This window comes from Pongo abelii, chromosome 6, assembly GCF_028885655.2.
Source record: "Pongo abelii isolate AG06213 chromosome 6, NHGRI_mPonAbe1-v2.0_pri, whole genome shotgun sequence".
Taxonomy (NCBI): Eukaryota; Metazoa; Chordata; class Mammalia; order Primates; family Hominidae; genus Pongo; species Pongo abelii.
The window spans coordinates 46,186,149-46,199,292 of NC_071991.2; the positions used below are offsets into that span (position 1 = coordinate 46,186,149).

At 37.4% G+C, this 13,144-nt stretch overlaps 1 protein-coding gene across 5 annotated transcripts in view; it reads left to right on the forward strand.

Moving 5' to 3' along the window:
* VPS41 (VPS41 subunit of HOPS complex) overlaps positions 1–13,144 on the forward strand; it is a 188,316-nt gene that overhangs the window by 155,463 nt on the left and 19,709 nt on the right. For all 5 annotated transcript variants that reach the window (XM_054559067.2, NM_001133782.2, XM_063725581.1 and 2 more), the window contains 5 exon segments: positions 408–552; positions 2,455–2,496; positions 2,639–2,689; positions 5,085–5,222; positions 11,798–11,852. In XM_054559067.2, the coding sequence (XP_054415042.1) occupies positions 408–552; positions 2,455–2,496; positions 2,639–2,689; positions 5,085–5,222; positions 11,798–11,852 (431 nt within the window).

The window sequence follows — 13,144 nt, forward strand, 5'->3', positions numbered from 1 at the left end:
TTAAAATCAGCTTTTGGAATATTAGCCATTTGTCAGCTGAATACTACTTGTAAGAATTGGAATGGGTGTTTCTGTTACTAAAATGAGAACGTCATCCTGGATCCTAGTTTCTTTGCTGTATCGATGTTTGTAAAACTTTTGAGACTGAGACCCCCCAATAAAGACCATTTTTATTACTTGAATATTGTGAATTTTCTTAAATTTTGGCAAAATGAGAGGCAAAGTTCTGAGAAAGAAATACTTATTGGTCATGTAGAGTTAAATCCCAAGGAATATTTTTTGAAATAAAGTTAACTTTTCTCTCTAAAGGAGTGTTTCCATTTTTAATATTGTGAACCATGCTCTCTCTGTGTGTGTTTTAATTAGAGCTGTTGATGAATATTAATGTAAAAAATTTGTATTACCAGGTACACCTATGACAAGAACTATGGCAACGCTCTGGAAATATACTTAACATTAAGACATAAAGACGTTTTTCAATTGATCCACAAGCATAATCTTTTCAGTTCTATCAAGGATAAAATTGTTTTATTAATGGATTTTGATTCAGAGGTAATGTGCTTTTTATTTTAGTACTGTCAATTATTTTTACTATTCCAAATATTTAATACTTAGATACCTATCCAAATGCTGGATTGGTGAATGAATCACATAACTTGGCTGTATGCCGACAATCTTTAGAACACTCTGACCCTCACTAGATGTTGTTATTTTAGTTGTTTGGCATTCAGGAATCCTTTTCTTAATGTGGTTTTTCTGTGAAAGCAATTCAAATTTGATAGAGGACTTTTAAAGTTGTGTGTGTGTGCATATAAAGTAATTTCTTGCTAAAACAATTCATATAATTTATAGAAACAAACCAGGTATATACTTTGACTCATTTATCCCTCCTAACCTGTCTTCCAGAATTTTAAAATTAAGTGAACTTCCGTCTTGACTGACTTATTACTATTTTATTTCTTGGTGTTCACGTATCCAGCATGTGGGGTTTCACCTGGTTTGAGGTGATGCTCATGTCCAGGACATGTGGAATATGTTATTTTATTGTGTGACAAATTTGAATAACATAATAAATTTAAGCAACCTAATCAGTGGACCCAGCCACAGCTCACATTGGCTCTTGCAAAGTGATGCAAGCTGTGTGTGTGTGTGTGTGTGTGTGTGTGTGTGTGTGTGTGTGTAAAAATCTAATTACAAGTGCTCATAACAGAAATAATGAGGTTTATAAAACTGTTCTTATTCAAAAAATTGAAATTTTAGATAAACTGAAAAGTAGAACCCTAAAGGCTCCAAAAGGATTAATGCATTTTTCAATTGTATTGTACTGTATTTAGAGATATTGTGTGCTATATTAATCTCCACCAGCTTAAACTTAATTTAGATAGGAGCTAGAGCTACCTCTTTTTCTCAAAGATGCTTTAGCCCTTTTTAAAATACTGAGTCAAGTCTTTAGGGACTACAGATTTACGAAGAATTATGTAGCTCCAAGGAAGTTCAGGTAGAGAGGCTCTGCTTGTCTTGGCAGAGGACGAGATGCTTATGTAAAAATTAATTACATTTTCCTCATATCTAGTCTCCCCTCATGCAACCCCCTCCATTGTTCTCCAGAGCCTCGTTTTGCATATGTAGCTGTGGAAAAAAGATGAATGAACTGAAACTAATTGCTATTCTAGAATGTGATCCAGATGTAAGGAATCAGAGTCTTCTGGTTAGAAGAGATCTTAGGGATAATCTACTCCAACACCCTTGTATTTCAGAGAACAAAAGTAACATTTGGAGCAGACAGCTAGGTCGTAGCAGAGTCTAGAACAGGGCCCCCAGGTGTTCTGTGTGAGGCTCAGTCTGGTGTGCTGTTTTCCCTCTTCCTCTTGACATAAACTGTCTAATTTGTGTTTCCCGAATGATAAAAGTGACTAAAGTAAATTCTGAAAGTCCAAAAGCTTTATGTCATTATGAAACTTCAGATATCTCATTCTCTTTCTGGCCCTTATTCCCTTCTCCTCGTAAAACCAGCTCCTTCTGTCTGGAGTCTCATAGGGAGACTAGGTCGAGGTTGAAGTAGCCGGAAGAAAAGCTCATTTTCTTGATATACTGGTGAAGAGATGCTCTCCATAACTACTGAGAGTCTCATGAGAAGGTGTGAAGGTATCCGAGACATCGGGAGGCGGGGGGCTAGGATATGGGCAGTCAAGATGTTTTGTATTTGGTAAGTTATAGCAAAGGACCATTTTAGTAGTATGCAAAACACATAGGCTTCAGATTGAGATGCATTTGAAAATGCAGTTCTTCACAAATACCATTTTCCATAAGAGCCATTGTAAAACTAAGGGCCTCCTTAAGTATACAAAATAAGCCTTCCGCCTGTGAACTGTGGTAGCTACACTGCATTGTGTTTAGTCTTCTCTTCTTAAATAACGGATTTCATTGACTGTGGCTTTTTTTTATATGTTTCAGAAAGCTGTTGACATGCTTTTGGACAATGAAGATAAAATTTCAGTGAGTGTCATTTGTTTTTATATGTGTTACCAGATGAACGTCTGGGACTCCTATAGCTGTGAAGAAGAAAGTTTATCAGATAATTTTGCAGCTTTCTTTCTGTCCTCATGACTCCACCTTGAAACTTTTCTTTTTTATCTAGATTAAAAAGGTAGTGGAAGAACTGGAAGACAGACCAGAGCTGCAGCATGTGGTGAGCACGGCAGTTTCCTCCTTTTGCCCTTTTGATTGACCAGTGGGTGAATCACCTTTCAGTATTGGTGCAAGGAGGATACTGGAGTGAATTCTTCAAGGAGGTTAATATTCCAGTTGGAGGTATCACCACAAACAATGTCCTGTAATTACCAGAATGCAGCATATGCTGTGAATTCAAGGTCAGGGATTAATTGTAGATCAGGCACTTGAATTTTGACCCACGATTGAATTGTGATGGAAAAAAGTTACCAATCTATCTATTATATTACTATAATATAAATATATGTAACATAACTATATATTTAACTATAATGAATGTTTTTGTGTTACGTTGTGTCTAGGAATAAGCACTCTCCCTCTGTAGTTGCCATTAAATATAACCATGGCATACCTCACAGTAAAGGTCAGTATGGCACTGCAGATACTGTACCAAGTTCTCCTGCTAAGGAAATGTCAGACAACCATTCCATATCCAGGACCACAGAGCGATAAAAGGGCAGAGCCTCATTTCTTTTGTCCTTTACCATGACAATAGCTAATTTCATATTTCTTGTGTGCTATTGGTGGTTGTGTAATTAAGGCCTGTTATTCTAGATTTCTTTGGGGGACTACTTCGATTCTCTGCATTGCATCATCATGAGAGTAAAGCAGGAATAGTTGTTTTCTATGTCCTTTAAAACTTATACAAGAGAAAACTTCAGCACACATAGGGATTATATCAGTAGGACTATGGGTATCAGATACAATAAGTGCACTTGTATCTTTGCCCATCTCATTACACCCTAGGAGGAGGCTTAGGAAATAGAGGATTTTTTTCAGAAGTCAGTTTTCTGCTTTGAAGCTTTTGAAGACTGAAGGAAGGGAACGAGAGGCACCTTTTTTTCTCTTTTGCTCAGATGCTACTGCTGCATTGTTCATGATTGGAAATCTCAAGATTATCTGCTTCCCAAGCAAGGCTCCACACTGCTAACCACCTTAGGAATTCATTTATAAAGCAGTGATTTCTGAACTACTTAAGCCATGAGACAGGATTATGGGCAGTAGCTATCTGTGCGACAGTGTAATCAGTGCAATGGTGAAGTGGTGGCACAGCCCACACTAACATGGCTCATCTTCCCTGCCAGGCAATGTCTTGTTTCTATATATGTAAATTTGACTCAGCATTCATGTGACAGGGTCTCCCTGTCCTTTTTGCACTCTGGGAAGCAGCACTACGTATCCCCGCTCAACACACTGACCCCAGTGCCAGTGGACTGGCGGTGGTGTTCATCAGACCTCTGCCTGGCACATGAGTTCAGTCTACTGCTTGTACTGCTCCATTTTGCCTTAGGAAGAGGTGAACAGGAGGCCTGAAGATTGGTTTCTTAAGGTGCATGTGTCCATGGTTAGGCGTCATTGTGACTAGATTCAATAGCGATAACAAACATCAGCGCATTTACAGTCTCAGCTGCAGGGCGGCTGGTGCTCTATGTCTGTTATAAACCAATCCACTTGGAAACAGCCACCCAAGGTGTTAATGCTCGTGGGATTGGTGATTAAGTCTTCCTGTCTTCAGTAGATTGTGGGGTTTTTGTTTACATTTAATATTAACTAAACATTGAATTGTTTTCTGACTTCTGAGTACTGTATTGATAGACTTAATCTTGCCGGTGAGGAGAAAGTGAATTACTGATTTCCTGTGAAGTTGATTAACTTTTTTTCAGACAGCTAGGGTAAGGAATCAGTTTTGAAAACTGTTTCAGAACACCTGCATTCTTCTTGATTTTTACTTTGTATTTTTGTTTTTGATGTTACCAGTTTAGGCAGCATTTCATTTGAAGAGTCAACAAAGAGGAGATGCAGAATGTATGGAAATGAGTTTAGTGCCCACTACTTGAGTTTTTAAGAACAGGTGCTTGTCCCAGGACTCTGCCCTCTTTTATGTAAAATAATTTTTATGATCTGGGAAGACCACTCATCTTTTTATTTCTGAGCCAAAGCAGATACCAATGATGATATTGACAACTACTGTCATTAACATTTCTATAGTTCTTGGTGTATGCTAAGTTCATTGGTTCTGAGTGATTTCGTAATGGCAACTCGTTTAATTGTCACAGTAACTCAATAAAATTTTTGTAGATACACTGAGTCTCAGAGAGATCAGTGACTTGCCTAAGGTCACAGTTGGTACGTGGCAGAGTCAGGTTTTGGGGCCCTTCTAGAGAAAGTACCGGAATCCTTTGCTTTCCCAAAGGGTTTTCCTTTCCACTTCTCCATCACCTAGAGGTTTTCCCTGAATACTGCTTCTCCCCCAACCTGTCCATGGGAGGTGTTTAGAGCTAAAAATAGCAATGTTAGCCAGGTATTGCTTTTCTTATTTTAATGGGTCACGGCTTATCTTTTGTTCCTTTTAGTATTTGCATAAGCTTTTCAAGAGAGACCACCATAAGGGGCAACGTTACCATGAAAAACAGATCAGTCTTTATGCTGAATATGATCGACCAAACTTACTTCCCTTTCTCCGAGACAGTACCCATTGCCCACTTGAAAAGGTAAGGCACAGACTCCCCCACTTGTACACTTTGGATGAAGAGGTTGTCATTGATGGTAAGTTGTTTGTCTTTCTTCTCTTCCTATCTCTGTTCATCTATCCCTGTCCAGGGGGAAGACTATTGCTCTCAAAGAAGTAGGTTTTTGGCTGGGACATTCTGTCAAGAAAAGGAGATCTCATTGGATTAGACTTTGGTGAAGAGCTGAAGCATTTCTGTGACAGGTTTAATTGGAAGAACAGTTTAATCCAAGGTCTAGGACTTAATCAACCATAAGGCAAAAATGATATATTAGGAGTCTCAGTCCATCTCCCAGGATCAGAGTGACACCTCAGAGTCAGAGCCTGGGAGGGAGACACAGACTGTCCTAAGCCAGAAGCAGTTGCTGTAGTCAGGAATCAGGTTTGATAAACCAAGGTCATAGCTTAGGTCCTGCATCCTATCTTCTTTAAGTGTCTACAGTATGTTTTTCTTTATTTCTCCTACATCCTACATTCCACTATAATTATCTGCTTACTAGTCTTTCTCTGCTGGAAATTCTTCAAAGACAAGGAATTTGTCTTACTCATTTTGGTAAATCTAGTACCCACCACACATTAAACATTTACTAAATGTGTGTTGCATCATGAGTGAGAGAATGAATGAATAAATTATATACATGCAGGGTCCTAGTTCGGGCTAAATAAGGACTAGTAAGTTTTATGAGACTGCTGTTTCAAAATAAACTGAAGTACTTAACTATATATATGCTAACAACTGGGCAGCCTTAAAGCCAACAGTATTATGTCCTACAGTTCTCAATACCATCTACCACTAACATCTCCAAATGTCTGACTAAATTTGGATGGCCAGATACATTTGAAAGTCAGCTGTGTGGACCAACAAAATGAAAAACATATTTGACCCATTAGAGATATGTGCAAAGAAGCTGGATGATAACACAGTTTATGTACACTTACAACTTCCGTATATGCTTCCTTAGCCCGCGATGATTAAATGCATTGGAGTACCGTGAACCAATTTAGCTCAATGGATTTTTAAAGTCCACAATTAATGAAAAAAATTTTGCCTGCCTGTTAACTTATAAAACAACGTTAGCATTTTATATTTGGGGCCCTAAGACATTTTCTGAGGACTTAATTTGGAAATTCATTATCTTACTCTAAAAGTAAAAACAGATACTACCCTCTTCTCTCACCATAGGACTTTATAACCTGGCAATGGAGTGAGAATCTTATTCTTTGAACAGTGCTCCTTCATTTGTTTCTCACTTTTCAAGAAAACATTGTATATTTGCAGAGAGGATGTGGCAGTCTCCTGAAGTCTCCCATTGACCTCTGAGACAGAGAGGTCACATGTGGGTGATTAACAGCCCTTTCCATTCCCTAAGCACAAGGTGCAGAGGTGCCACCCAGGTTCCAGTATCTCTATATCGCTCACACACGTTATGCCCACCTGGTTTAAAGTTTTCGGGTCTAGTAGTACTCAGTGGAAGACACCCTGCTTCACCCAGTAGGGAGCAGCAGAACTTGCAGACCTGCATGTGATGCTTCCTACACATATGGCTTGCTTAGAGCATTTGTGTAGACCTTGTAGAATTTTTCTCTCTGGTCCACTGAAAACAACATATTGAATGTAAAAGAACTCAGCACAAGCATAGTAAAACCAATTATGTTTTAGACACAGTTATTTTTAAAAATGTATTTCATGTGTCCCACTGAAAGAGAATTTTGAGCATGGATTAGAGGTGGTAATGGTGGCAACAGACCATTATAAGATAATCAAGTAGTAATCCATATTTTTAGGACTCCCTAAATGGGTTTTCATGTTTCAAGTTATTGAGACTTCTTCCTAAGAGATTATCTCTTTGTCAGGATCTACTGTGGGAAATCTGTATATTTGTAGAAAACATAACACTCTACCCTATTAGGTACCCAAAGCTGTCTTAAAGGAGAGGTTCATGACAGTATTACTAACTCAAGATTCTTACTCCTTTTTCCTTAAAAATAAGTTCTGGTTGGGTGTGGTAGTCCACACCTGTAATCCCAGCACTTTGGGAAGCTGAGGGTGGGAAAATAGTTTTGGGCCAGGAGTTTGAGACCAGCCTGGTGAACATAGCAAGACTCTGTTTCTACAAAAATAAAAACATTAGTCCAGTGTAGTGATACATGCCAGTATTCATACCTGCTCAGGAAGCTGAGGGAGGCGGATGTCTTGAGCCCAAGAGTTTGAGGTTATAGTAAGCTATGATTGCACCAGTGCACTCCGACCTAGGCGAGAAAGCAAAACTCTCTTTAAATAAATAAAAAAGAATAATGAGAAAGAATTCTGTATATACTCAGTCATCTTAGGAACAAATCCCTTTTATGTTTACATGTGACGTGAAAAGCTATCATATGTACCAATTTGCAAATGACAAAGTGGATTTCTCCAATTAAACGCATCCCAAGCTTGCTAGTAAAGGGCACGGAATACCTGTCTGCCTGTTTTGTGTAAAGAGTGACTCATAGAAAATGTGGTCTCTTTTTCTCCTAAATATGAAATTGAGAACTTTGAAATTATAATGCCTCCCTTTCCCCAAAGAAATTTCTGTCTGCTTCCTTAGAATTTAGAGATTGTTGAGTCCTATTGGTACAAGAGGATTTTTTGTTCTTTGTTTCTACTTTAAATGGAAGTGTTTAAGCTTTCAAAGGCATATTCAGAACCCATTGATCCACTGTTGTTTGTAATTTACCTCTGGCAGAATAACACTATATCTTTCTAATTTTGGTTGTCTTTCCTTTGGTTGTCTTCCTTTGCCAACAATTGGCTAATTGTTGAGAGGAGGTGATTTCAGATTGGCAACTGATTGAAATCTTCAAGAATCTAGGTCAACCTTATTTTGAATTGATTGAAATCCCACAATCAATAGTATTTGGCCCAAAACTTTGGAAAGATCCTGACGTCACATCAAAAGCCCTAGTTATAGTTATCAAAGGCCAGAGTTCAGGATTTAAAATCACCATGACTCTGAAATTCAAAAATTAATCATAAACTTTTATGAAATTGTTTGTTCTAAAGGAAATACAGAGTTTGTGGGAATTTATAACATCTACAGCAATTTTTAAAGATAATAAAAATTATTTGTATTTCTTTTGTGCTTTATAATGTATGCTGTGCCTTCATGTATATTGTTTTATTTAATCTCTACAAAAGTGCAGTTAGGTGGATAGAGTCATTTTATACATGACAAGCCAAGTCTTAGGGAGCTGGAAAAAAGCCTAAAGTCTAGAGCTAATAAGTTGAGGGACCAAGACTTAGAACCTGGATCACTTAATTTTAGGCTCTGTATTTTTTCCACTATGTTGGGGAATCATTTTCAGGTTTAAAAAGTTAATGTAAATAATAACAGTAACTAAGGTATTTCCTAGTATTGCAAGAATCATGAAAGATTATTTTTTTTAACTGTTAAACTGTCCTGTAATTTACAGATGTGGTCATCAGACACTGGTTTTCATTTTGCAAATCTGATTTGCTTGTGCCTAGAGTGGTTAAGAGCAGATCATCAGTTTTATAGTTTGGCAGATTTATACTGGAATTTGTGATCACTCTCATATCTAATAGTATTCACAAGGTGGCAGTATTTCTGAATTTGGAAGAATAAAGCTGAGAGATGCCAAGTTTGCAGATTTTCATTAAAGAAATTTAAAGAGAAGATTGAATAAAAGATGACGAGATCAAGGATAGGTAGAAATAATTATTTAATTTACATTTGATAAGGTTCTTATTAGTTACCCTCAGTTTTCTAACTTCATTCTTTACCTTCATAACTAAATCAGAAAGAGGAGAATTAAAATATTATTTTTGCATCATTTTTTACTCAAGTTCTATTATTATTCTGACTTTTCACTTCTATTTTCACTGCATTGTCCGTGTGTGTGTGTGTGTGTGCTCTGTGTGTGTGTGTGTGTGCTGTGTGTGTGTGTGAGCACGAGCGCATGTGTTGTGTGTCTGCTTTAAAAATCTTAGTTTCCCTACTCTTTCCTCTAGAGGGAGCACCGTGGTCCAGGAACATTCAAGAATCTAAATGCTTTCTTTTTATACTTTACTCAAAATTTCTAGAGATTTCTAAAGTCCATTTTCTCATTTGTGAGAAGAGGATAACTTAAGATACTGTTAGAAACTCATCATGAAACATCTAAAATTATGTGAAATTGAAATTTCAGAGACTCAAATTATCTTTGAACTTGGTGATACTCATCTGCTTGCATTCCATGTCATTCCTAACTTCAGCTTGCCTTCAGACATTTCTTCCCACATGACTTCCTTTTTGAAAGTATATACGGGATCTTATAGCCTTGCTATTCTATGGCATATTCTACAGCAATGGAAATGTTTTATAATGTACTCTGTCCAACATAGTAGCCACCAACCACATGTCACAATTGAGTATTTGAAATCTGGCTATTGCTACCAAGGAACTGAATTTTAATTTAATTTAATTTTAATCAATTTAAACTTAAATAGACACATAGATCAAGTGGCTGCTGTCTTGGATAACTCAGATGAGGCTTCAAACTGCAAACTCTTTGTGGTTTGAGACTAGCATGTTCTTAAGCATTCTCATGTGCAGAAGAAAATGGGTAATGGTTCTGTTTGAAATCTTGAATGGTATTTTAAAGTGTGTAAGTGAATTTCCAAGTACAGAATTGATTCATGGATACCTTTTAATAATAAATTATTTTAAGCAGCATAAATGCTTATCGTTAGTCAGACTATCTTTCTCTAAACATTCTCCTTATTCAGTTGTATTACAGTGTTCTGTTTATCTGTCAATGGCAGTCCCACTCAACTATAAACTATCTGTATCTTAACACCCAGAACAAATCTAGGTATTCAGTTGGCTTCTCAGTGATTTTTTGTTTGAATCCCATGTCCTCTGATGTATTTGCACTGTTTTGCTTTATTATTTAACTTCTTACTTATGTTTTTTGTCTCTGCAGTAGTATCACTGCAGGAGAGTGAAGAGTTGGTAAGAAAGTTTCATCATTTACAATGATGATTGACAGGCAAGACCATATAGGAATAGGTAAACCGTATTTTTAATCAAAAAACAAAGGAAGATTTTCTCGGTATTAGCTAGGATTAGATTCAACTGTGAGTGACAAAAATCCCAAAATAATTGTGGCTTAACAGAGCAACAGTTTCTTTTTCTGTCACGTGGAAGTGTTGGTGGAGTGTGGCCCTGCTGAGAGCAGCATGCGGCAGGGTCAGAGACCGGGGCTCCTTCCTCTTGTTCGTCCATCTTGGGTGACGTTGACCTCATGATGTAGGGTAGTACCATCCAGTAGTGGAGAGTCAGGGTAAGGGAAGCATTTCAGGCAAGGGGACGCAATGGAGAGGTGAGCAGAGGGAGGTGAAGCTGCACAGGAGTTCAGGGCTAGGTTGTGGATGCCTTGTAAGTCGTGGTAGAGATTCTCAGCTTTAAGTCTGAGTGGAGCAATGCAATAGAAAGTTTTGTAGGCAGGGTATGAGATAAGGTTTCCCAGGTGGACTCATTCATCATACTGCACCCGGTTCAGATGTCACTTCCCCTTGAAGCTTCTCACAAGAGGACCACACAGTTTCAGTGTCCCTCCTCTGTACACATGGCCCTTTGTTCATGTTACTCTAATCATGGAATAATGCGTTGTCACATCTCTGTTACTTCCTGGACCCTGAGCTCCCAGGGGTGGACTCATGCTGCTAATGCTCCTACTAAGCCTCCTCCTTTATTCTCTTCTTTGTTTTCCTCTTACCTATAATCATCACTAACATTTTTATTATTGTCATCTTTGCATCTCTATCTAACCTGACCCTCTAGCACCCAGCACAGAGCATATAGTAAATGTATCCTGATTAATTTAGAATTAGTAAGTAATTTATCAATATATAGTAGGTCTTTTTTTTTTTTTTAAGACTAATGGAAATGCTCTCATCTGCATAGTTGCTCCTTTTTGGATCATTCTTGATCATCAAAAGTGTTTTTTCCTTCTCACCTTTAACAGATCCTTGAGCAGAGTTCTCTTTCAGCCCCTGTGATCTGGCAGTACAAATATTCCTAGTAAATTCAGTCATTCATTCGTTCATTCATGCAGCATGAATTCATATTTCCTGAGCTTATGGTATGCACAATACTAGGAAAGTTCAACCATGAGCAACATTCCTTACATCTTAATGGAGGGAAACAGAGCTTAAACAAATGACTACAGATTTGGAAGGAAGCAGTGCTGTAAAGAAACCTGAAGTAGTGTAAAGAGAGAAAGCTTAGTGGGAAAGGCCCTTTCTTTTCATTTGGTGTCTTGTTTTCTACTCTTGCTCATGAAATGTTCTGAGTAGCTTCAAATATGTTTTAAATTGAATTGTGTAGAGTCCAGTACCTCTGAGAGGTAACTGAGTGCAGCCAGTCTAGGGAGACGTGTTCTTTATTTGTTTGCTTTGTTTTATTTTTAAAGAAAAGCTGTGGAAAAATTCTTTCAAGTGTAAGTTTAAATGACTTTATTACTATTTGTTCTTATTTGGTCGCCTGTAGTAACATTTTTACCCTGCTTTAATTGAAGGCTTTTGAGATCTGTCAACAGAGAAACTTTGTAGAAGAGACAGTTTATCTTCTGAGTAAGTAGCTTTTATTCATTTTGGTCCCCGTAAACTAAGAAATGGGATGACAACATCATGAAGTAAATTGTGTAAGAAAGGACATAGGTTTTAGACCAATGTAACGTAGAATTTGAGCCTATTTTTACAATAATTTAATATATGAAACAGACTTCACAGCACAGTAAAGAAGGAAGAGTTGTTTAATAAATGTTGAAATAACATATTGGTAATGTATAATCAACATATAAAAATTTATCAGTTTATACCTCACAACATAGATTAAAATAAATTGTAGATGAGTTGACAAGTTTTTTCATTTTTAAAAAAATTATAATCAGCTTATATTACCATCATATTGGTAGAAAATAATCACTTTTAGAAATCACACCCTAAATAACTAGAGGAAATGCAATTGAATACCGTAGTTTTGGAGAAAGAGGAGAGCTTTTTAATATAATCTAGGTGTCAGTGTTCCTGGTCTTCTGGCTCCTACCTCCACATGAGTCACAATTTTTGTACCATGCATACCAAGAAACAAAACTTGACATCTTTTCACATTCTTCCAAAATGAGCCACGTGCATGACAACAATGTGGGTTGTACTGAGGATTGCATAATGTAGCATATAACATAACATTCATATTTGGTGTTTCTCCATTGTCACTTCCCTGCTGACCTCAGTAGGGTTTTTCCGCTTTACGCCTTTCCCTTATACAGCACTCACCCTCATTGGCCTCTTTGCCTCTGTTGAAAAATAATCCAAATCCTCTATTACCATTTATGTGTATGCAGATTCATGGGTGCTCAGCCACAAACCCAGAACTGTCCAGTTATAGCACCTGCCCTTCTTAGGAGAAGTGCTATTAGGGCTGCATTTTGTTACTTCAGCATGTTCCTGGGGTTCTAATCACAATTTTAAGTAGCTTATCAATTCACTAATTCCAAACAGTGTTCTCCCCAAGAAATATTTTGGTGGAATAAATTTTTGTCATACTGTCTTAGAAGCAGTAGAGGACTTATAGGGACATATAGTCTGATTTTATAAAAACTTGACAATCCTGTAAACATTTTAAATAACTAACCATTTTTAGAGACATAAACTGTGGAAATAATATTTGTAAGAAACACAAAATGCTGTGGAAGGATTATCAGATCGGATATCATTTCATTCACAAGCCAGCTTTTATCGGTTGATAATGGCCATGTGCAGGGGGAGGGATTCAAGATCCTTTATTAGTTCCTGCAAGCCCAGAGACAGGGGTAAGGGTGGCAACCTACAACCAGGCAGTTGTTGTCCCTCCACTGAGTAAG